Source organism: Dysidea avara, chromosome 8, assembly GCF_963678975.1.
Source record: "Dysidea avara chromosome 8, odDysAvar1.4, whole genome shotgun sequence".
Lineage (NCBI taxonomy): Eukaryota > Metazoa > Porifera > Demospongiae > Dictyoceratida > Dysideidae > Dysidea > Dysidea avara.
Window position 1 is genome coordinate 6,824,736 of NC_089279.1, and position 26,687 is coordinate 6,851,422.

The window sequence follows — 26,687 nt, forward strand, 5'->3', positions numbered from 1 at the left end:
ATTGGATTGTTGTGAGAAAGTCAGTGTACAGGTATTGAGTTGATTTTATGATGAGCTAACTGCTTGGATTGCTCCTGATAATTAAAGAAACAGTAATGCACCCCAAATAAATTGATGCACAGACTGTTAATGGAATGAAACTAGTAGACTATATTTGCTGTTAAACCCCACTGGTTGTGAGCTGACACATTTGTGTATGCATATACAATTACCCATATATAGCCATAATCTTATTGATATGGCTATACTCCAGGACAAAGAGTTGACTGAGGGGGTGATACTGGTCAACTATACTTGTGAACAGTTGTATTGTTGAGCAATCAATGATTATATTGACTGTACATAATATATAGTTTGTATGTATGTAGTTATAAACAGTGTGTATATGTCAACTATGCTATACAAATAGTTTCATGTTGTAAAACGAAATCAAAATAGGATGATTAGTAAATACAATTGGTAGATGGCTCCTTGTTAATATCAACAGTCACTGCCAGGTCACCATTAGTAGTTGTTTGTAGTCTTTTCAGAGGTAACATCAACTGCTACTTCGTTGTTAGTACATTCTAATATTGCTGGTATTTCTTCTGTGTGCTGTATTTCTCTGTTTTCTTTGTCATCAGTTTGGCCTTGGTCAAGTTTCTCAGACATGGGATTAAGCTTTTCCACAAAGGGTTGCTTTGATTCTCTCTTTTTCCATCCACGAAACTTAAACATTGAACATTTTGATTCCTTTATGGATGTGGATTGCTGTTTAGGCTGAACTTCATCAGGTGACTGTTCTATTGGAGTAGATTGTTCCATGAAATTAGTTGTGTCTTCTGTAATCACATTAGCCGGTACTTCTTGTGAGGGTATAGGTCTATGTAGCTCATGCATCTCTATAGCATCACAATTTCTGTTCCTACAACAAAATCATGACCATAATATGTAGTATACCTTCTTTACTACTCAAATGCAGTTCACGTACTGAATGCTGTCACTGTACAGGACACGATAGCAACACACAATGATTGCTATTAGTACAGCTATCACTAGTAACAGTCCAGCAGCTATGCCTGCTACTATAGCAATGATACTGCTGTCATCTTTTTCTGCTGCTGCTGTGGTGCGTTCTTGTAATGTGCCAATCTCTGAAATAAATTTAAAATAGATTTGGAAGAGGGAAAAAGTAAAAACATTGTTATAGTCATTACAATAAAAGGCTCAAAATGAAATAATAAAAAGTGACCATGCAATTCACTGCATAAAGCACTGACAGATAACATATTACATACCATACAATGAACTGGAGCTGACAAGGTCATTCTACATGAAACAAGTTGACATTGTACGTACATCTTTACCATATCCACACTAACCTCTGGGGTATACTGGACTGAATATACTCTAATGAAATAATAGTACTCCTTATTGACACTGAGCTTAGAATTTTGGAACTCTTGTCTATTCAGTCCAGTAGAAGTAACACCATCTCCCAGTGTGAATGTATTAGAAGCATTATAGATATCATAATCCAGTGCAGCAGTGACATAATACACTAATCCTCTGTCAGTAGCCTCTCTGTGTGAGTGACTGGCCTCACTCTTGGATGGTTTTAGTTTACCATCGTGGCTGACAAGAATGTAGATAAAACTACAAAAGAAAAAAATGTGTATCGTACTGTATAGTAGGGACCAGAAAGGAGTAGGCGTAGCCCACGAGATAACATCACCCAAAATCCAGCCTCTATTTTCTCTGATGATGATAAGGCAGTATTGGTTAGGTAAAACTAAGCCCAAACAAGCTTTCAGATCAACCCAAAACACTTTCAACAAGTTACTACAGAATTTAAAAAAAGTATTTGATTGAATTTTCTACTGACTGAGAAAATTGACTGACTGACTGATGCCTTCAGACAAGCATAACTCGATAACAGCTAAGGATACAGGCTTGAGTTTTTCACTGTTCGACATTGCTTCAGCCTGAGAGGTGCCTTTTGGCATACTGCAGCATGTACAATGCATTCTTCATGGACTTACCAGTGTGTCCCATTCATCTTTGCTGACAGTAAAAAGTGTCAAATTTGGTGGTAGCACGTGATGGCTTCCCTTCGTAGTGGAAATCGTCCAAGTTTTTCATAGTAGATACTTCAATTGCAGAGGTGATTTTTGAACAGTTCTTGATTCATATTGCTGTGTAACGGGTTGAATATAGCTGACAACGAAGCGTAATGGATACTTCACTTTTCAGACGATAATTGATATAACCTGGGGAGGGGGGTGCTATTTCTTTCTTTTGATGCGGTATTCACCAGTCAATAATATTTACAACAAATAAGTATATACACAAACAATGTGGAATTTTCAACTAGAGTAGGGACCATAGCACATCGATAAAAGTACTGAAACAAGTTGTAGTAGTGCATGATATTAAATCACAGTAAAATAGTGCATGCATTATGGAAATAAAAGCATGAGGGCCTGGACGAGAAACTAATATACCACGAGGTAAAGCCGAGTGCTATAGTAGGCTCGAGACCAAGTCCGAGTGTTTATTTTCATATTGTACATGTGTAGCGGTGCTTTAACTGGTTTAAAGTGCTGTCTTGTCATCTTGTTTGGAACGTTCGTTTTGTGAACTTGAACTATGTCGGTTTTCAGCCATCAGACAATCAGTAAGTGTCTATATAGTACAGTGTGGTAGTAAAACAAACAAATAGTATCTTTTTGGCTACTTCTGATGATTTAAAATGTTACACACGTGATCAACTGTGCTGTATTTTCCGTATAGTGCTGTATTTTCTGTTCAGTACTGTATGGAAATAATAGCAGCACTCTTATTCATTTGATCTTTGCCCACGCAAGTGCTTTAAGAAGTGTTATATCCCTACTGTACTCAAGCACAATGGAAATGCACAGTAGGGATATATATATATAACATTTCTTATTGTTTTACTGTAATTTAATATCATGCAACTTGTTTCAGTACTTTTTATCGATGTGCTATGGTCCCTACACTAGTTTAAAATTCATTTTTGTGTACTTGTCACATTATGCTGCGTACATATGTATGTAATATAGTTATTGTACTGTCTGTACGTGCAGAATTTTTGGTGGTATGTAATTTTCACAGATTTTGTGGTAAACATATCAACTGTGAAAATAAAATCTGTGAAACTAACAATGACAGTGGAGAGGATCCAAGGGGGCACGTGCCTCCCTCCCCAAAAAAAAAATTATGAAAGATCAAGATACTCTAATAGAGCAGTCAGTCAAATACTCTAATAGAGCAGTTGGTCAAATACTCTAATAGGTCACCACATAACACTTGAGAATCCAAGTACAAAAATTAGTATCTGCAGCACTATCTCATGCATGAGAATGCTAAGGATATTTTGCAAATGAAATGCACATGGTCTTGTGTATGTCATTCTTTATAGGTCCATAATAATAGCTAAAATAGCTATAGCTTCTGGAGGGCTGCACCCTCAGACCCCTGCCTACTACCCTGGCACACCCCCATTTCCAAACCCTGGATCCACCCCTGAATGACCAACACTTTACCATAGCTTTCATGGCTACCATTTCTATTTTAGGTCATGTCCCCGTGTAACGTGCACTTCCATTTCACATTCCACCATATTTTTGGTCAAGATATCAACAGAAAATTTTCAAATGTTTTAGTTGATATGGAGTATTATTCTAAGGTGTGTACAGTTTAAAACCCATTTAATTTATTACTCTAAATAGTGGTGAAGTCTTACAAAGAATATCCACACAAAAACAGCCAAGCTGTGAAAAAATGGTGCGGCCTTTACAAGCCTGGGTGAAAAAAAGTTGTGAAATCAAAGGTGGTGGCCAAGAAATGGCTGTAATGATGTTAATGCTAACAATGCACACAGCCACTTTAAAATTTTTTAACATTAACATCATTGCAGCCATTTCTTGGCCGCCACCTTTGATTTCACAACTTTTTTCACCCAGGCTTTTAAAGGCGACACCATTTTTTTCATAGCTTGGTTGTTTTTGTGTGGATTTTACTTCTTTTTGTACTATATAAGGCCACCTATGGCTGACTTTGAGGTTTGTTTTTACTCACATTTCTTCTTTTCTATGTAGATACAATGATGATTATTGAAGACAGGCTTATAAATGTATTTGACAGTATTTCATTGCATGATTTAATTCAATATTTGATAATAATTATTATTGTAATACTCTAATAGAGTGCACATTCTTTGAGAACTTGTAATAGAACATACATAGAATGTTCTAGAACAACCTAATCCACACAAAAACAGCCAAGCTGTGAAAAAATGGTGCGGCCTTAAAAAGCCTGGGTGAAAAAGTTGTGAAATCAAAGGTGGCGGCCAAGAAATGGCTGCAATGATGTTAATGCTAATAAATTTTAGCAATGCACACAGCCATTATTAAAATTTTTAGCATTAACATCATTGCAGCCATTTCTTGGCCGCCACCTTTGATTTCACAACTTTTTCACCCAGGCTTTTTAAGGCCGCACTATTTTTTCACAGCTTGGCTGTTTTTGTGTGGATTTCACTCTTTTTTGTACTTTACAAGGCCCCAAAACCAGCCTATGGCTGACTTTGAGGTTTGTCTTTACTCACATTTCTTCTTTTCTATGTAGATACAATGATGATTATTGAAGACAGACTTATAAATGTATTTCATTGCATGATTTAATTCAATATTTGATAATATTATTGTAATACTCTAATAGAGTGCACATTTTTTTTGAGGACTTTTAATAGAACATACATAGAATGTTCTAGAACAGTCTAGAACTTCTATTGGTAGATCTATGAAATTACAAACGTTTGACTATAAGCAGATTTGAACTAGAAATTTCATTTATAAAGCAGAAATTAAGTGAGGTGATCAGTCAAGGTAGCAGTGGTTCAGTGGTTAAGGATGCAGGTGTTAGGTATGGAGGTCCCTGGTTCGAACTCTGGTAAGTTTTTTTTTCGACATTTTTTGCACACCTTTTTTACCCCGTGATGACTGCTCTATTAGAGTATCTCGATCCCGCGATTTTACACTTGCTTAGTTTTTGCTTTATAACTTTGTCGTTGTAACTCTATTGCTATTCAAACTATCAAAAGGCACTGCTACGATGATCAGCCTATCTACACACCAATTTTCAAGTTATTTCTAAGCTTGGTTTACCCTGTAGCCGTGACAGAAGTTTGATCTGTTTTTACGTGAATAAACGTCCATAACTCCTTGAATACTACTCAGACTTACAACAAACTTGGTACGTGAATCCACCGTTACACGTTCTTAATTTGTGCCAAAGATCGAGGCAATCGAGTTACACGTTTGCATTTTATAGCAATTTTTGCAAAGTGTGCGAAAATAAATCGAAGCTCCCGTAGCCCCCCGTATGGCATAAGAAGAAAAAAACGAAGAAAGTAAAACGAAATTTTGGACGCCCATATCTCGCAAATGGCTGTTGCGAATTTAATCTAATTTGCTGTGTGGCGTACCCTACCTGGGGGACAGCTATAATGCAAAAATAGTGTGCTTTGGAGAAGAGGCCATGGAGCTATGCATGCGTGAAAAAGCTGTTTTCTTTCTTCCTGTAAATATGCTCACGGTGTGGTCGCCGGCTTTCTTGGCCGCACGACACACTACCGTGTGTCTTGATACTTCTATTGGTAGATCTATGAAATTACAAACGTTTGATTATAAGCAGATTTCAACTAGAAATTTCATTTATAAAGCAGAAATTAAGTGAGGTGATCAGCCAAGGTAGCAGTGTTTAAGGATGCAGGTGTTAGGTATGGAGGTCCCTGGTTCGAACTCTGGTAAGTTTTTTTTTGAAATTTTTTGCACACCTTTTTTACCCCACAGTGACTGCTCTATTAGAGTATCTCGATCCTGTGATTTTACACTTTGCTTTATAACTTTGAAAAGACACTGCTACAATGATCAGCCTATCTACACACCAATTTTCAAGTTATTTCTATACTCAGTTTACCCTGTAGGCTGTAGCCGTGACAGAAGTTTGATCTTTTTTTACGTGAATAAACACTCATAACTCCTTGAATATTCCTCAGATTCACAACAAACTTGGTATGTGAATCCACCATTACAAGCTCTTCATTTGTGCCAAAGATCGAGGCAATTGAGGTACACGTTTGCATTTTATAGCAATTTTTGCAAAGTGAGCAAAAAGAAATCGAAGCCCCCATACGGCATAAGAAGAAAAAACGAAGAAATTAAAACGAAATTTTGAAAACCCAAATAGCTGTTGCGAATTTAATCAAATTTGCTGTGTGGCATACCCTACCTGGGGGACAGCTATAAGGCCAATGAAACTTGATTAGCAGTTTCGCGTCATCGCCCACATGCTTTTGATACACCCGCATAGAATTTCATTATTGGTATTTCAGATCGAAATACTCTAATAGAACGGTCACTTTTACTCTAATAGAGCAATCAGCTATACTCTAATGGAAAAATCACTTGTTATAGATTAGTAACGTACCTTAGCTATTTAATGCAAGAGTAATCAGTGTAGATCTCACTGTTTTTTGGCAGGAATCTTTATGTTTGGATGTGTGTTGTGCTTTTGGAAAAATAATGAATAATAACCGCCTGCCCGCATCAAATTTTCAAAAATCTGAGCAAGAAACTGGTAATCACGTTTCATTGGCCTAATGCAAAAATGGTGTGCTTTGGAGAAGAGGCCATGGAGCTATGCACGCATGAAACAGCTGTTTTCTTTCTTCTTGTTAATATACTCACGGTGTGGTCACCGGCTTTCTTGGCCACACGACACACTACTGTGTATCTTGATTTTTAATGCGTTTTCACTGCTCCAAGATGCATGAGTAATAGGGTAGGAATTGTACCTTTGCCTTGCATGGTGGATATGCTTGGCAGAGTGTATTTTGCTGGCAGTAAAAAGAATTTAGACAAAATAACTTAAGACTGATGGTGGGGGAGGAGCACAAACAGGCTAATATTAAGTTATAAGTTGTTGTGGAGAACAGATTCTCTTCTTAGTTGCTGTATTTTTAAGCAGCAAATAATCACCTCTTAGTAGTGTCTCAATTATCATTTTGGTCTTTGCAGATGTTTGTAAAGTCTAAAAGCTGTTAACTATGTGAATGACTTCAGCCCATCAATTAACAAATTCTAGTAGCTATATACCTAATATCTGTAAATTCTTGTATTTCTTTTTTTCCTGGGCATAGCTATCAGCTGAGCTGCCTGCCCCAGTATCAGTAAATAAATAAACACCAGCAACACAATAGTTTTGAAAATCCATCCCTCCTGGAGGAGACCAAGTGTGGCCCCGACTAGACATTGGGTGACCTGCAGTTCGAATCCTGGGGTTGGAGGGATTTTTTCCCTTACTTTGGCCCCTTTTCTGTTACACCTTTTCAGCTATAAGTCACTAAGTCTAAGTCCTTGCAATTAGGTTAGGTAATCCTAAGGCTGCAGCACATGTTGCTGTCAGACCTTCAGTGCTGGTCACTGTAAAGCACTAATAACAATAACAAAGTTGTTGTTAGAGGAGTTTACTATGCATGAAGGTGCTGGGTGACAGCCTGACAGGTCATTTAACTTTAAAGTGAGTTTATTTTTCTTGAGTGATAAATTGATTTTAGTCTAACATAATTCAGTAATTCAATCAAAAGAAGTATGGCTCCTCCACAAAGGGAGGGGGGAATTTGTTCCATAATGTCCCATCCTGGATCTGTCTTTGGGTTCAAACACACAACAGCTCCTCAACCACAAAAACCACAAAAACTTAAGGCCTGTGATCTGTGAATATAAAACTATGGAAAACCCTGGAACTGTGAAAATAAAAATGGTGAAAATCCTGATTTAGACTGTAGCCGTGAAAATTTCATACCATAAAAATTTTTCGCATGCCGGTGTATCAAAGTTTTCCCCAGGGTGAGTTAAAGAATGGAATCAAGTAATACTTGACATTACTTCTTAATACTAACTATTTGGAATTTATGATAACTCTCACATATAATCGGGTCCCCATGAATACATGTATGTTTAGCGGTGTTGGGGTTGTTGTGGGACTTCTGGTTCCACAACCTCTCTCTCTATGAGACCTAGACAGTCCTCCTGCAGGTTACTAGCCCTGCCCATACGCTGTTTTTATTAAATCACAATCAGCACTACTATATGGCAAACTATTTCTATATTTCTGATGTGCAAACATTGTGTGTCAAGGAAGTAACACTACTAGAGGTACCGTAGCTAACATCACAAAAAGATCTATTCATGTATTAAAGTGTTAACACTTCAAGAAGACTTCACTGTACATTTCTAGTCTATTCCAAAATATCCACGCTGTGAAAAAAGGGTGCAGTCTTCCAAAAAGCCAGGGTGGAAAAGGTCGTGAAATCAAAAGTGGCGGCCAAGAAATGGTTGCGATGATGTTAATGCCAGTTATGTCATCGCAGCCATTTCTTGACCACCACCTTTGATCACAACCTTTTTCACCCTGGTTTTTCACAGCTTGGATGTTTTGGAATAGATATCACTCCTTTTTGTTATTGCAAACTCCAAAGCCAGCCTGTATAGCTGACTTTGGGGCTTTAAGTCTATTTACTTTACTACAGGTCTGGAATTAAAATAATTCAATTGTGTTTTCTATGGATGACTATTTCATAGGTAAACTCTCTCTACAGGGTCACTTATTCGTAGCTGAACTCTCTACAGAGTGACTTGTAATGTAGTTGAACTTCCTACTGGATGACTTCTTACGTAGCTGATGTCTCTACAGGGAGACTTGTAATGTAGCTGAAGGCTCTACTGAGTGACTTGTAATGTAGCTGAACTCTCTACAGGGTGATTAGTTATACCTTGCAACACAGGGGATGGAGCCTACCAATGGTCTAGTTTTAAAGGGTGGGCTTAGTAGAGTGCAGATTCCTTCTGTTTAGGATAGCTAGCTATATAAGTGCCATAAATGTTGACTGATTTTGGCTCAATTCATAAAAATGGGCAAGAAAGTCTAGAATGTTGTCTATTGCTTTTTTGGGTTATTGGGTGAGGTTCTGTACAATAAAAAATCAATCCACTGAAACTCACTTCACGAGGTGCACTGTTGGTTTACTAACTCTCAGACATCTTTAGGGACCTTAAATACCTTATTAAGTGCAGTTTTATGGTGTTATTTGCTATAGTTCATGTGCCCTTGCAGCCAACTCATGCTATATAAACTAGAAACTCATAGCATCCGTTATCCCAAGAATACACATCCGTCATAATGACTACCATGTAATGTACCATTCATGGAAGCATAGAAACAGACGTACTAAACAGCAAAGCTGATGCTGCTACACATTATTATTTTAAAACCTGAAAATCATGACAAAATTAAAGTGCACCCTCAGAAACAACAAGGGGAATCACCGTATTATTAGCTCATGGTTGTGATGGAAGACTAATTACACCCAGAGTTGGAGGAGATACTATAGAGGTTGATTTTTCATTGTCATCCCATAGTTAATACATGTTGCAAAACAATGGATAGAATGACATGAGTCTATTTTTAATATTTTTTATTTAAAGAGAACTAAATTAATTATTATGCAAACAATAAACCTGAAATTAAAGATTGATTAAATTAGTCCATTAAACGAGACTCCAGGTCCATCGGAGATGAAGCTCTGTCAAAGTGACTGGATGATGACCAAGCACCACGAATGCAGGTGCAATAGCAGATCACAAGAGAGACAGCAATGAAGGGTAACAAAGTAAATTTCCCTCCACTTGGTAGACAAAAGAGAAGCCAGGCATTTTTAGAAGATGGTGGCTTTATGAGCCGATCCCCAGTGGCTAAAAAACAAGGAGAGAACGAAGCATGTTCTCAGTAGTTGCACTAGATAGCCAGGTTAAAGTTTAATTGCTGCACACATGCACACTACAATCTTTTAGAGTTGAGTTAAGATTTGTGCAGCACTTATGTGGTTAATATGTGTAAAGATGGATGGTATAGATCACAGGGCCGATTCACTTTTTAATGTTATATACTTAAAAGGGATATAAAAGTCACTGCACATTGTGCTTGCCCCTGTACATGCTCAATGTAGCCAATGCTGTTTATAAACTGGTTAATATTCTTACAAAAGCTTGATCAGATCTTGTAAAGCTACTTTCTTCTCCCCTTCTGGCAAGTGTGACAAAACACTCCATCAGGCTCTATATCATATAATAAAGAAAGCTAGCTAAACTCTGTAAACCATGAATGTTGGCAAGAGCAATTCCTTAAACCATACTTCCTTGTCGGAAACCTAAAAGTAGTAGGAGGATGAAATGGTTTGTCCAGTTCATTGTCGACATGCGTTGTCACGTATGCTGAGGCCATAAATGCCAGTCCTAATTAAATAAAGGCCATAACTGCCTGTACAGATAACAATCATGAATAGCTCTCTTACAACTACAACAAATAATGTCAACAGCAGTTGTTACAAGGAGAAACATGAGTCAGCTGCTTCAGTGACATTGGAAACCAGGCGTCACATGGTATGTAGCTATTGCTCAGTTAAAATATTTAGGGCAGGAATTATTGGGTGGGCCATGATCCACCCTGCTGAACTGGCCTTGATAAATCATGCTCTTACAGTTTCATTGCTATAGCTGACAATGCACACACTTCATTGTATCACATCCTGCCACTTACCTTTTGTAGAGTATATAAGCAGCACCTTGTTTTGTAGTTGTATGATACGTATTTAGATCTAATAGCTGTTAGTTTCTGAGTAGCCAAAGGTTAGTATTGTTGTAGCTACTACTGGAATGAAGACTCCACTATAGGAGAGCCTTCCCAGCTTTTTTACGGGGACATGTTACACTAAGAGCACACAATGACAATATTTACCTGATGTCTCCCTGCTGGTCACTAACTGGAGGTACAATCACATCCACTACACCTCTTGTTGGGTCATCATTAACAACTATCACATCATCAGTGTGTAGTGGCTGTATCAGTGGAGCTGTGGAGATAATAATGTGTGGTCACTAACATTGTGGAACGTATGTGCATATTCAATATGTACTTTGTGAGCTTAATGTCTTCACAAACAATCAAAATTACCGTGAAAGAATAATTTTCAGTTCACTTTGTGTATACAATAATGTTTCTCATATGGTACATTATCACAATATACATTAATACAAGCAATTGTTACACAATAATGATTATGTAAGTAGCTGTAGCCATGATACTGTATGTGAGTAGATGTAGACATCAATGTTTGACCACTGAAATACATACAAGTTTGTAGTTTTTGTACACACCTCCTATCAAAGTCATCACAACGACACTTGTGTGTTCTCCTATAATATTCTTTCCAGTGATGGTTCTTATACTGATGTTGTATATTGTGTTAGTGGATAAACCTGTTAGCACATAGTAATCCTCTTCAGCTGGTATATCTTTGTAACAGTTACTGCCATTGTAGCATACCTAATGGTACAATTCGTGATGAACACAGCACTAAAATGATAATATACAAACATTCACTTGTTTGTGTAAACTATACACTTAACACATACACATTGTGGTGTTCGCTTACACGATAATGACTGATTACACCATTAGGACACAGTGGCTTACTCCAGGTGAGGTTTACCCACCGAAAACTGCTCTCTAATACTGTGAGATTTGTTGGGGCACTAGCACCTACAGAATTACAAAAGCAAAGATGCATTTAATTGTGTGTGCTCACCTAAGTAGATATTTAATGTACTCCCATCAATTTTCGAGCATGTCGTGCATGAAAGTACAAGTACATAATATATGCATATATTTCACATGTGCATCAGCCTCTATACCTTTAATAAAATGAGATGCTTGTGTAACTGTGTGTAGATTCTACATGCTCCATGCGTTACACACTTGCATAGTCACTGCATGTACATGTATAATAATATGCATGTATTAACCTGATTGACTGGTCTGTACATTAACAACAGTTTCAGTAGTTGCTACATCTGATCCATCACGAGTGTAAGTCAACTCCAGTCTCCAGGTATAGTTAGTATAAGGTGACAAAGTCCTCCCAAATGACTCACTATCACCATTCCTCTTGGGGTTAAACCTTCTCCTCTCTATCCTACACTCTGATTTCTTACAGGTAGTAACCCCACATCCACCAGCCATACTATAGTATAGCCCGTATTTCAGGTCTATCGTACCACTTAATATCTGATCATTTGGTTTAGTCCAGCTCAATGACACTCTATTCTGTACAACATCCATCATGACCACTAAGTTCTGTGGAGCAGGCAGGTCTGGAATATAGCAGTAAATAAACAAAATACACAAAGGCATACTCTATGTATATACCTTTCACAGTGAGGTACACTGACTGTGAGACAGTCTCCTCACCAAACACAGCCACTACACACTGATACCACCCCTCATCAGAATGTAACAATGATGGAATCACCAGTGTGTCAGTATTCTGACCTGTCACTTCACTTGATACACCATCACTGCTACCAACTCGTCTCCAGCTGTATGTTATGGGATAGCTACTGGTGGCAGTACAATGGAGTGACGCTGGCAATGATAAGAAAGTAGTATAGTTTTGTGGTTGAGTGGTGATGACTGGAGAGGGATCTGTGAACACATCACACTATCATACACACTCACACACTTCACTATGACAACCATTAACAACGTACTGACACACACATACTCTTATTAGGAAATATTCTGTTTAGCAATGAATAGGATATAATATTATCAAAAATGCTACCAAATTAGGTCCTACACTACAGCATACACCACCATACTATTTGGCATCTCCTTGATTAGCATTGAGACTAAACAAACTACTTATAGCAATGTTTTTTGGTGGGAGCACTTTGTTTGGAATACATGTGAAACAAGTACGGTGTATGGTTACAAAATACGAATATGTTAGTTGTAGTGTTGACACTCACATTTGACAGTCAGGTCAATTTTTGTTTGATTTTGTGACCATTTGCTGGTCACAGTACAGGTATACCTTCCTGCATCATTGATATTTACATTTGGTACAAGTAGCCTGTTAGTATCTGTACCAACAGCATCAGGCTTTATGCTACTATTACGGGGTCTTGATTTGTCCCAGCTGTATGTCTGTAGCCCCAGTCCAAATGCTGACACAAATGATGTGACATTGTCTCCAACTGTAGCTTTAATCTTGTCAGAAAATGTGACAAGGTATATCGGAGCTGTTAATATGATAAAAAATGTTTCAAGTAATTTTCATACTAGACAAAGTATGCATGTTTACACACATACACTTTATACTACACACACACACACACACACACACACACACACACACACACACACACACACACACACACACACACACACACACACACACACACACACGCATGCACACATGCACACATGCACCCACACAAACACACTCACACACCTACCCATGATTCTAACAGTAGAAAAAGTGTCACTAATTAGCAGTGGTATAAAACAGTTATAACGTCCACTCAAACTTGGTAAGGGTCTCTTCAGTGTCAATGTTGATATTTTCTTGTTGTTCACAACTGAAGTAGTCACATCAGCCACATCTGACATTACCACTGTATCATTGATAGACCACATGATCTCCACTGCAGGTGAGCTAGCTGTACATGTGACGTTAACCCTCTCTCTACCAGTGAATAGTAACACAGTCAATTGAGTTGGCTCAATGGTTAGTTCCACTGATTGTCCCTCATCTACACACATGGATTATAAGAATGTTAACATTCATTACAAATATACACACATCACCAAAATAATGATGAGCATGTAGCTATCAAACATCTGTCATACAATGGTTATTCATAGAAATGTGTGCCTTTACACTTACCCATAGTCTTATATGCATTGTGAGTTAAATAATCTTGGACATTAGGATTCATGTAAAGTTAGCACCATGGAAATGAATGTATGTTTGCATGCAATTATGTACTTCTTCACAAGACTAGGTTACTATTCAAATGCAAACAGTATACGTAGTTTCAGTTAAAATTGATTTGCTACAGTACCTAAAAATGCTGTGGTAGTAGCACTGAAAAGTGTTAAATTTTGACTGCTCCAGTCTAAAAATAGCATCTGTAAGTGTTACCATAGCACTTCAGTTCTATGAGTTAAATAAAAGATGACGCTTGTGTTCAGGACCACAGCTGTACAACAACCTTCACAGTTTACTACATATCTGCAGCAAAGATTCCACCAGTCTTCAAAAATATACTGATCCAAAAAGTGATTTGAACTATTCACAATAACATTGCACTGTTAAAAAGGTGTTACTGAAACACCTTTTGAGGTGTTACATTCCCTGGGTTGTCTGTATACAATTGTATATAGATTGCTAATTGTGTGTTTCTTGTAACAGAAATATTTTGTGACTATATGTGAGATCACATGTTGACCAAAGCAAGGGGAATCACAAAACAAATAATATTTCTGCTTTAAGAAACACACAATTAGCAGTCCATATACACTCAGCGGAACCCATGCAGGGAGTGGTAGCAGGAGCGCTAATGATACAACACCTACTGCTATATAGGACACATTATATAATAGAACAACCCACATCCTAGAGTAGCCTAGTGTAATGACTGAGATACGTGATGTGTGTGTGTGGACGGGGGGGGGGTGGCCGTTTAATGGCTATGTTTTAATCAGTACCTCCTCATGGTGAGTCCTGGGCAGTTCATACAGTTTAGTATGAACTGATTTACAGTCTTGGAGTTTTGTGGTTTTGAGCACAGGGTGCCATGGCATCACTCTTATCATACCAAGACCGTTCCCCTGCAGAGGAATTGCGCTCCTCTCAGGATGAGCGCCTTTAGAGCTAATCAAAAACATCTGTTTTCATGTTGCATATTGGAATGTCATTGTTAGTTGTAGAGGGTTAATTGAAACTGCTAAACAGAAAGCTGAATCGGTTACTGCTAATGAAAGAAAGATTGACCGAGTTATAGAGGAGTTAAAGAAGGTTCTGAGCTGGGTTGAGCTAGGTTCTGAGCTGGGTTCTGAGCTGGGTTCTGAGTTGTCGGTACATAATAAAATAAATCATCTTGCTTCCTCCATTCTCCACAAACAGAGAAAGTGGTTTATTAGCCCTCAGCCAGCCGGAACAAAGAATTTGTCCAAAGAGTATATTTCACCAATGGAATACATAACACTTTAACCACAAAGTTAGCAGCTCTCACACCAATAGTTACAACCAATAACTCTAAGCGTGGTAGCGTAATTTCCTACTTGGTCTTTCCTTTGCCTGAATCAACTGGTACAAATCTCATCTTCGAGAAAACAAGACTAACTCAAACAAAATTCTGATACTGAATACAAAGGTAAACAGCTGCAGCATATGTCTTCTTGGATGCATCGTAAAACACTACAAGCTCACAACAAACAGAATCCTTGATACTTACAACAAAACATGGATATCTTCAATGTAGAGAGTGATCTCAATTTGTGTACAATACTTCTCCATCTCTGGGACAATGTCTCTGGCAATGGCTCATCCCATGTTACATCTTCTTTCCATAACTCTTGAACAAATACCTTACCATATAATGTCACAGGAGTGACTAAGCCCAATGGATCAAAGATTTCAATACTTCTTGCTTTGTGGTTACTGTCCTTGGCTCATTAAGATCAACATTTTTGATCTGTAAACATCATCTCAATGATTCCAAAGAATTCCAAAGGCTCTTACCACATTGCCTACAGTTTGCTCTGAGTCACTATTGGATAAAGTCTCAGCCAAAACAGGATACCACATAAATGTGGCAAAAGTACTGGTCCACGATAAAGGCATTTGTTGGGACTCTCAACCCCCTTCTTAGCTTTCACTGATGCATGGTATACGACTCACAATTTTATCGTGTTCTTTGTAGGGGTCAGATGAGGTAAACAGTACTTCAAAGTATTGTTGTTGGATTTAACAACTTTCGGCTCTATCACACCCAATCTCACTTGATTCTGAATAACATCATCACACTTCAGTAACAAATCCTTATCTCAATCAAAACATCTTGCCAAATATCACAAACTGTTCATAGCAATATAGAAATTCTCTGGAAGGTCGGGATCCTGACATTTCCAAGGCCAGGTAATTTGATATCTCCCATCTGCTGTGCCATAACTAGAAAAGAAGAAGTTGGTTGCTGATTATATGTACCATCTCCAGTTGAATATAAGTAACTCCCAGTCAAACTATAGCCAATTCTAGAAGCAATCCTGATAGTAACGCGGTTTTCTCTGTACCTATAATTGACCAAAAATAATCAGATTCAATTAACAAATCCACAGTACTGGGTTCCACATTCCTTGGGACTGTATCTGCCAACTTGTCTGGTGCTATAGATAACAAAATGTCCATGTCTGATGACTGCAAAGGACCTCTTTGAATAGAGTCAGTTATTTGGTCAACAACATTAGCATGAAGTTGTAAACAACATCTGTCCTTTGTCACAAGGTTGAACTTGACAACATAGTTATTGACATCTTGTGGCTTCCTGGCAGCAAAGGTCAAAACTGACAAGGTTTCTTTATACTGAGGAACCAGCTGTAATTGCTTAGCCAACCTGTCAGTCATGAATGTGCGATGACTATAGCACTATCTAAAAGTACCTTAGCTGAAATTGTTTTAATCCATCCCTCGTCTGTATTGGAACCACAGCAGTTTGAAGTAACACACTCTCTATAGAACTTACTAAAGTCTGGATACTTGTAGAACTGATCAACTGTATACCGTCTTCTTCATTATGAGCTTGACTATCACTCACACTGGCAGGAGAACCAGACACAACGACATTTTCATTCTTAAACTGAGGTGTAATTCTTAAACTTCTGAGGACAGATAGCTTGGTTGTGATGCCTGTGCTTTCCACAGTAATAACAATCATTCTTCTGGGCAAAGGTACAATCCCTGAACATATGACCAGGCTTCAAACAAAGAAAATATCTTCCTTGACTAAGCAGCTGTTGTTTACGATCATTTAACTCCTTGTACTGGTCACATTCATCATTAAAATCCTTTTTGAGAACACACAAGGATTCAAACAATTAGATGTACCCATACCTCTTCCTTTGACATTTGTAGCAAAAGCTTCAACTGATGACCCAGATGTGAGTCTATTATCCTTGTTGTCACTCCAATACCGATGAGGATTCTGATGGCTGCCACTGTATTTTGCTGTCTTAGCTCAACATACCCTTTAACATCAGCAAAAGATCTCTGAGCACTCTCTCGCACTTGTACATATTGGCTTAATAACTTTTGCAACTCCTTAACTGTCCATGCTCTCCCATACTTTTTAACATCCTCAAGAACTTCAAGTGGGAATTTATGGATCACATTTTCACCTTGATCTTCTAGTTGACGAAGAATTCTTTCAATATTTTCACAAACTCTCTTGATATCACTAAATTTGTTTGGGACAGTTGACAGATGCTGAAACTTCGCCTTGACAATAGATTCTTGTTTCCTAAATTTCTCCTTTGAAAGAGCAACTGCTATGTCATAAGTGTACGTAGGTTAGAGACCTAGCACGAGGATCTTTGTGAATTTTAAACATCAAGCAAAGCGAGGTTTTTAAAATCCAAGAAGATCCGAGGGTATGGTCTCTAACCGAATTAGAAAATGTATGTGTTTTATATGTGCATATAGGTGGAGTCATTGTGGGACTGGGTTATATGTTGTTCTGAAATCACCACACACTAATAAAATAATTGCGGAAGACTGAACATGCTATTGTCAAAGTTCTGAAAAGATCAAAGCTCATACTGCTTCCTTTCACAAGTTCACAAGCCTTTATAGACTTGGATCTGGGAAATGGCAGTGATTGATAAGGTAGACCCGGGTTAGCACTTGGGTTAGTGGTAGCCAGTGCTCACAGCAGTGTAAAGAACATATGTGTCAAAGAAGCAGCTTTTGTGGATTTATACAATGGGAACGAATTGTCACAAATTGTGCTTTCGGTAGCGCCACAGTAGTACGAAGAACAGTTCCGATTACGGACCTCACCCACATTACACATAGCGTAAAATAATGTTTCTACAAGGACGCTTATCCATTTAGGCCTTTAGTAAACTCCATCCATTGTTCAATAGAAGATGAAAACAGCCTTAAAACACTCTAGAAACAGATGAGCACTAAACAGAACTTTCCGTGATATTTTTGGACTTCTCTGTTCATCGTAACAAACATATGTACAATGTTAGATTCCTTTAGGCATGCCTATAAAATGAATAAAGTGGTTAACCACATGTTGGCCTGGGAGACTGGTTGCCCATTGCAGGCTATCAGCCTGAATATACTTGGAGGGAGCATTGCAAATCAATGATTGAAAGTGAGATTTGTGATGCTTGAGGTCTTTCTGCTAGCAGGTCTCTAACCATTTTAAGAACCTGCCAGCAGGTCTCTTGGATATTAAAGACTTCATTATCTTCCAAAGATCACAGCTTACTAGGCTAGGGAGGTGCATTTGACTCTCAGCTGATAATTCCAGGCTGGGGTCAACTGAAGGTTGAGGTATTGTTACAGATAAACTTTCTTGTATGGCTGCTCAAAAAATTTCAGACTGGGAAAAGGTCGACAAATAATTGGCTGCATCACGTTTTTGAGTGATGAATGTTATTCTTGTTTGCAACCTGGAAATAATCTCATTTCCATTAAAAATGGCTTCAATAAACCCTTCATCAGCTTGTGAATGTTCTCTCTCTTCAGCAGCCTTTGTGGTTTCGCCCTTTGTATTTTTCAGTACGCCAGTCCAGTCCTTGTTTAGTCTTGCGGTGTCCAACTCCAACATCGAAATATGACTTGAAGTCTGTGGATAAAAGTTTCTACTCTCATTTTGTCGCCGTTGAAGTTGTCTTCCTCTGGTACAGTTTCCAGTAGAACCTCTGCCTCCTCAATGGTTTGCTGTACACAGGACTTCGCTGGTCCAATAAGCTTTCGTATTGGTCCTGACATCTTGAATGGCTATCACACTTTGTCATGAAGAACAAGACGAAAATTCACTGTTCATAGACTGATATTGATGTCAGGACAAAATGAATTACACTGTATACAGCCTTTTATACACATTATTCACATGAGCATTATAATAACAATACAAGTCCAGCTTGAATATTATAATAACAAGTACACCAAAAAAAGAGTAGGGACCATAGCATTTCGATAAGCAGTACTGAAACAAGTTGGAGTAGTCCATGATATTAAATCACAGTAAACAATAAAAAGTGTTATATCCCTACTGTGCTCAAGATACCATATCGGAAATGCACAGAAGGGATATAATACTTCTTATTGTTTTACTGTGATTTAATATCATGGACTACTCCAACTTGTTTCAGTACTTTTTATTGATGTACTATGGTCCCTACTCTAGTTGAAAATTCCAATTTTTTTTGGTGTACTTGTTTGTTGACTTTTTTTGTAAATAATTATTATGACTGGTGAAACCACGAACACCGCATCTGAAATGGTGCCACGCCCCAGCTATGTTAATTAACATATGAAAAGTGAAGTATCTATTATGTTTCGTTGTCAGCTATGTTCAACCCCGTTACACAGCATTTTGAATCTAGAACTGTTCAAAAAGCACTTCTGTAATCTCCGCATAACGAAAGAAATGGTGCCGCATGCCCCAGTTATATCGATTATCATCAGGGATGAAAGGTGAAGTATCCACTATGCTTCGTTGTTGGCTATGTTCAACCCGTTACACAGCAGTACAAATCAGGAACCGTTCAAAAAGCACCTCTGCTATCAAAATAGCCACTATGAAAAATACGGACGATTTCCATTACGAAGGGAAGCCATCACGTGCTACCACCAAATTGACACTTTTTGCTGCCAGCAAAGATGAATGGGACACAAAGGAGGACACTGGTAAATCCATGAAGAATGCATTGTACGCACTGCGGTATGCCAAAAGGCACCTCTCGGGCCGAAGTGATGTCGAACAGGGAAAAAATCAAGTCCGTAGCCTTAGCCGTTATCGAGTTACGCTTGTCTGAAGGCATCAGTCAGTCAGTAGAAAATACCGTTAAATAATTGTTTTCTTTAAAATTCTGTAGCAATTTGTTTAAAGCATTCGGGTCAATCTGAAAGCTTGTTTGGGCTTAGTTTTATTAACCAATACTGCCTCATCGTCATCAGGGGAATTTAAGGCTGTTTTTTTGGGTGATGTCATTTTGTGGGCCATGCCTACTCCTTTGTGGTCCCTACTATACAGTTACTATCGTACTGTATGATAATAATTATAATGTCAATTTATAATGGTTAGTAATCTCCTCAACACTGCGGCTTGTTACTAAGGTGAGTATTTCTATGTGTGAAGACTACTAGAATTTTTTATTTACTCCACATTCTAAATTGTTTGTAGCGACAAGAGAATAAAGCCAAGGAAGAGTCTAGCTCAATAGGATGAGGAGGAATCATCAAGCAAGACAAGTGTTACAAGTGAGGAGCACCCTGCTGATCAAGAAGAGAATTGTTTACAACCAGTGCTTCAGAAAGCAGGAGGTATTACTATCAACCTTGGCACTATATTGTGAGACTGTATCATGGATTGTAACATGTGAACTGTATAGTTCGCAACAATTATACTAGATTGTACACAGTCTACTGAACATGTACTGTTTCTTTGATCAATTATCTTTTAAAAACACTGGTTTTGTTTGACCAATTGACAACTGCACCACAGGTTACTAAATAGTCAGTAACCCCATCCTAGGTTTCTACTGAATTTAGTAACCTCATTAAGCCTCCATGCAGACATCGAACAAAATTATGCATCAATTTTTTAAGTATGACTAGCAGCTGTTCAGAAAATACACTAGAAACACTACAACTGATAGGTGGTTGACTGAGTGTTTACTTGCTGATGATGGTGCTCTCTTAAATTGGCATCAACAAGCTCTGGTGCTGAGGCTGCTGTATGTGCATACCAGCAAGTTAGCAAGAACTTTAGTTTGAGAGCCAGCATACCAAAGACAAAGCACATGGTGACAGGCAGATCCATTGAGGAAGATGATTGAGAGCCAATCATTCTAGAAGTTGATCATGAGGAGTTTCAATATCTTGGGTCACTGACATGACAGCAGCAACAGGTAGAATGGATGTGGATGGCTCAGGCTTCCAAAGCTTTTGGTACTTTAAGGAAGACTTTTTTTATGGACAAAAATCTACATTTGACTATAAAGAAAGAAGACTTGTAATTCCTGTGTTCTGCCTGTGTTGCTATACGGTGCAGAGTGCTGGATCCCTTTGATGAGTTACAATAGAAAAATTGAACTTCCATCATATATGTATGTATTAGGGTGATTCTGGACATCTTTAACAGACAGCAGTGGTCTGAGCACATCACAGACAGAAATGAGAAGGTGAGAAATTTGGAGACAATTGTAGACAAAATTGGTTTGGTCATCTGGCAAGAATGTTAGACAACAAGATGCCAAAAAGTGTTTTGTTTAGTTGGTTGTCTGAGCCCCAACCTACGTGTGGTCCAAGGAAAGGGTGGAGGGATGTTATCCATAAGGCTTAGCCTACACCGAAGTAGCAAGTTGTGCTATGAGGAGGCTACAAGATCCACCTGTAAATGAACACAGCGAGAGGTGCTGTGCAGTGTCAGGTGTGTCTGAGGTGGTTTAAAAGCAAGGCAGTCCATAGGTGCAACTTACTGGCCAGAACTTGTTTTGCTGTCCCTTTTGGGACAAGCATAACCGTCTTTGGCAGCTTATCAACAGGACATGTGTGTGTGTGTGTGTGCGTGTGTGCGTGTGTGCGTGTGTGTGTGTGTGTGTGTGTGTGTGTGTGTGTGTGTGTGTGTGTGTGTGTGTGTGTGTGTGTGTGTGTGTGTGTGTGTGTGTGTGTGTGTGTGCGCGCGCGCGCGCGCATGAGAGTATATCCATAGCACCAATGTTATTACTTATGAATAGTTTCAAATCACCTTTTGGATCAGTGTTCTGACCCCAGATAGTAAACCATGAAAGTTGTTTTTTCATAATTCGTTTGTCCTGAACATTAGCATCATTTCCTTTCATGAGTATGCTAAAACTATATATGTACATACTGTTTAGAGAGTTTGATAATATTACCTTTATATCATAGAAGTTTAATAGATACTTAATTACTATATATGGTTTACAATACCAATGTGTACAACACATGACCTCACTAACATATGAGATGTACATACTGTGTACATACAGGTACCTATTATGGAATCTTTTGTAAGACACCACATGTACACTTTTAATCATAAAAAGTATTGTAAACCATGTAATCAAACAGCTTATATAAAAGGTTCCTTTGTGTATGTACACAGATAAGAACTTGCAGTACTTAGATCAACTCACTTGCTTACAGTATAGAATTTATATGTGCCCTATATGATTCTTGGCTGCATGGTCACAGCACTATTCATCTACTCATTACACCTACAGTATACGTAATGTGAAACTACTGTAGTAGTGGAAAACTATTACAGGCTGCACAGTTCAAGCTTGTATCATAAAGATTTTGTCAATTGTCAATATAAAAGGTTTGTGTGGTATACAACACAGACATTAATTTCACATCACTCACTGAAAGTAGACATCAACATGAAGGTTAATAGTAATGACCCAATCATCTTGTACAACTACAGGATGGGAATGATGACACATACAGTTTACCCTATCATAATTCCCTTTTGTAACTATTAACACAGAAACACCTTATACTATTCACCAAAGACAACCATAATTATCATTATAGGCTGACAAAAAAATAAATCTATTCAGTATTCACAACAGAGTATGGCTATATAATAATAGCGCTCTACTTATGAGAGAAAACCATCAATTATGAAATGGTGAAAAGAGCTACATAAATTACAGAAAGTATGATAGTCCTCGGTCACATGCGACCATGTGTGTGGTCCTAAGGAAGAACATGGCAAGGGTGTGAATATAAAATAAAATATAAAGTAGTTAATACTAGTTACATCCAGCCACTCTTTAATGAATATTTTATTCATATAATGTGCATGTACAGTTTTGTTACAGTCCAGAGCTATTCAGTTACCCGTTAGCCCTGCAATAATTTATAGTTCAGAAACACAATTTCTGAAATACCATGCACAAACTAGAGTTGTACTATGTTCTTAACATAACCCTGCAGCCTCACGGCTGGTTGATTACTAGCTAGGTCTGCCATAGTAGTTACTATAATATGCATATCTGCCCAAGCTACATACTGTATATGCCTCAGTGTATTTCTTACGCCTGAGAGAGTCACTCATGCACTGTTGTACCTCACTGAGTGGCATACATAAGTGACCAGCTCGAGAGAGAACCATCAATGATGATGAAAATAATGTATACATTTATTATACAGTAACTGAAAGTGTGGTGTGTCCTCAGGCACACGCAACCACAACATGGCCATGAAGACCATAAGGTGGGCGTGGCAAGGAGTGAAATTACAACAAAACACACAAAAATAAAGCAACTGAGTATGGCCCCGACTAGACATTGGGTGACCTGCAGTTCGAATCCTGGGGTTGGAGAGATTTTTTCCCTTACTTTGGCCCCTTTTCTGTTACACCTTTTCAGCTCAGTATAAGTCGCTAAGTCTAAGTCCTTGAAATTAGGTTAGGTAATTCTAAGGCTGCAGCACATGTTGCTGTCAGACCTTCAGGGCTGGTCACTGTAAAGCTCTAATAACAATAACAAAAAAAACAAAAAAAAAACAGCGAATAAACAAATAGTCTTATGTTTCTACCGACCACTCAGCACAGTTCCTTGCTAGAAATATTCTTCTAGATGCAGTAACTTAGATAGTCCAGCAGCTTCATCAAGTAACTTTCTACATTGAGACTGCGAGATTGCCGTAGCTTGTTGAATATACTGAGCCTAGAGAATTACACAGTGAGGAGTGATGATTGTAATTCCGGCATGGCCAAGAGCACTACTGAATTTCGATGGTATCATAGTAACAAGGAGTTTCTGACTCGACTTGCGTGCTGGTACTAGCTACGTAGCTAGTTCTAAGCTACTACGTATTTCTCACAAGTTCACAACTATCCGCGGCCGGCCAGTTCAAGCACTTTATTTATTTATTAATACTTTACAAGACTGCACTTAAAAGCGTAACTATTCACTATTTAGACCTGAAGGTCTACCAGTGTCTTACACTGATAACCACTTTAACAAGGTGTTACGTGCATTGCTGATGGACTGACTGAACAGCACTGCAGTATTGCAAAAAAAAAAAAAAAAAAAAAGTTGTTTCAGTCCCTGAGACGCGTAGCTATAGCTAGTTCGCTCACCTTTCCTTAACTAATCCTCGCTGATCCTTGAACAAATTATCAGCTCAGCGTGCTAGCTATCTGTTAATCAGCTCGTAGCACAACTTATCCACGTTCTTATTTTGACAAATAGTGCAAAGAACCTTATTTTGCTAGTACTAGATTTCGAAGCGTGACATCATAGGTTCCCTGGTTTTACTTATATCTATGGCGACACGCGCTATATGATTTTATTTTATTTTTAATAATCAATAATAAAAGAAAAGGTCTTCACACTCAAACAGTGGACAGAGATGCAAACTCTGCCCAATCCTGTGATGATGGAAATTGTAATTAACATAAATTTTTAATAAAAACTTAAAGTCCTTGCCTTGTTCAAAAAGTGGGCAGAGAAGAGAAGCAAACTCTTCCCAATCCTGTGATGATGGAATTTTTGCCATCACGCAGCATTACCATGTTGAACGCACCTTTAAAATTGAATTAATATTTGCGACAACTACCGTGTAGCCTAAATATTTCGAGGGGCAAGGTTGAGCAATGTAAAAATAAAGATTTCACGGATCCTGGCATATGAAAAAATTTTCAGGTATAAACTTTCACCGTTAACTCGAAAAAGTGCCCTCTCTAAATATTTTGGCTATGTGGTACTTAATCACGTGATATATATCTGTATATTCAACTGAATATTGGTACTATGTATACTGTGACCAAATTTCTAGTCGCTCCTAGTGATGTCCCACTTAAACAAAAAAATTAATGGCAAGGCCAACAAGACAATACCATCAACTTCACTATATCTTACCTATCTCATCCACCACAGCATACCAAAACAGCTATTTCTCAAGAACAATCAATGACTGGAACATACGTACTACCAACTGATACAATCGAAATTGCAGATACTGATCTATTTATGACTAGACTCCAATCATATAATTGTATTTGTGTTTATGTGATTCCTGAGCACACCAGCAGGGCTGACTGCTCAGTAAGTAAACAATAATAATAAAATTATGCTCTTTCAGTATGGGGATCCCTCTCACTCAAGCTCAAACCAACAGGATACAATGTCTTCCGGGGCATCCGTATAATTTTCTCCCTTCAGAAATATGATCATGTCTCTCAATACCTTTGTCATGGCTTACAGTAGCTACAGTAGTCTCTGTGCCCTACATATATGCTGCAGAACATACTATAGCTACCCCTTGATCATTTGGAGTACAGCATAGCCATAACGCATGATGTCCACCAACTTTTGCTAACACACCCAGCAGTCGATTATCAACAAACTTCATGCATACTACTTTAGATGTAAGGCTGCAGAATGATGGAATCAATTACTTAAAGAGATCATCACTGATGATTATAAGGATTTTGTGACAATCATTCACGGCCATCTGTGCCAGAGCTCTGCTCACTAATTAAAATAATTATATTACTGTATACTTTTTGTTGAATTATTATTTTGTTATATGCATTCTTTTGCTGTAGTATTTAGTGTATGTTTCAGTGCTTTGTATTCATATGTAGTTGTAGTATTGGGCCGTTATAGGACTCAACGTGACTAGCCTAGATAACTGATCATGACTTGTAAAGCACACATATTTATACAGACAGTACAAGTACAACCATACAATACAGTCATATGATAGACATGTGATGTTTGCACAGGATGCAGGGGTTACGCATGATAGTCATATGTTCATTTCTAATTTAAAAATCAAATCAATCAAATCGCCATCACACAAGGAGCAACATGACATCACGAGTCCACAAGTTATGGCCTTTTGTACGTCATTATGTGAAGAAGGAAGACAGAGAGATAGTTACAATCCCATCATTAAAAATAATTGGTGTTAGCATCATAGCTGTTATTTCTTGGCACCACTGACATCACCATAGCTCTTTTGGTGTGCTGCACCCTTTTTTATATATAGCTTGGGTTGATTTGCTATCACACACTTTTTGTAAAACCAGCCATAGTCAATCCAGCCGACTTTTATTCTTCTTTACTGTAGAAAGCAGGCCTGGTAGGAAGAACACACTGCAAGAGTAGAATAATTTTTGGTTAGAAATATTTTTGTAAATTATTGTGATAAAATATGTCATCATGAACTAAAAGGTTAACTTGTAATATAGCTCAAACAGAACTCTCTAGTTGTAACTCATCACAAACTCTATTGGTTTGGGTGACTATAGTAGTGTATACATCATACTGGGTGACTTGTAATGTACCTGAACTCTACTGGGTGACTGGTAATAGCTGAATTCACTATAGGCCAGCACAGGGAGACTTATAGTATAGCCGAACTCTTTACTGGGTAACATTGGTATTTAAGGAGTTTGGAAATATAAATATTAATTTCATAATGGAGTTATCTTGTAGTA

At 38.1% G+C, this 26,687-nt stretch overlaps 1 protein-coding gene across 1 annotated transcript; it reads right to left on the reverse strand.

The window, feature by feature from the left end:
• Positions 1-319: 319 nt before the first annotated feature.
• On the reverse strand, positions 320-24,444 carry LOC136264581 (protein sidekick-1-like). Its single transcript, XM_066059346.1, has 13 exons — positions 24,321-24,444; positions 22,595-22,649; positions 13,422-13,718; positions 12,933-13,205; positions 12,331-12,606; positions 11,928-12,275; positions 11,558-11,664; positions 11,280-11,448; positions 10,861-10,975; positions 1,362-1,635; positions 1,278-1,308; positions 971-1,133; positions 320-904 (listed from the first exon to the last, which is right to left on the reverse strand). The coding sequence occupies exons 2-13, from the start codon at positions 22,638-22,640 to the stop codon at positions 505-507; spliced, it is 2,499 nt and encodes an 832-aa protein (XP_065915418.1). The 5' UTR covers positions 22,641-22,649; positions 24,321-24,444; the 3' UTR covers positions 320-504.
• Positions 24,445-26,687: the final 2,243 nt, after the last annotated feature.

Bases quoted from the DNA above. Each gene is read 5' to 3' on its own strand.
- LOC136264581 (XM_066059346.1), bottom strand. From the start codon at position 22,640: ATGATTGGGTCATTACTATTAACCTTCATGTTGATGTCTACTTTCA. The intron at 13,719-22,594 runs GTGAGTGATGTG...CCATGTGTGTAG, and splicing joins CATGTTGATGTCTACTTTCA to ATGAGGGACAATCAGTGGAA. The intron at 12,607-12,932 runs GTGAGTGTCAAC...ATGTGTTCACAG, and splicing joins AATTGACCTGACTGTCAAAT to ATCCCTCTCCAGTCATCACC.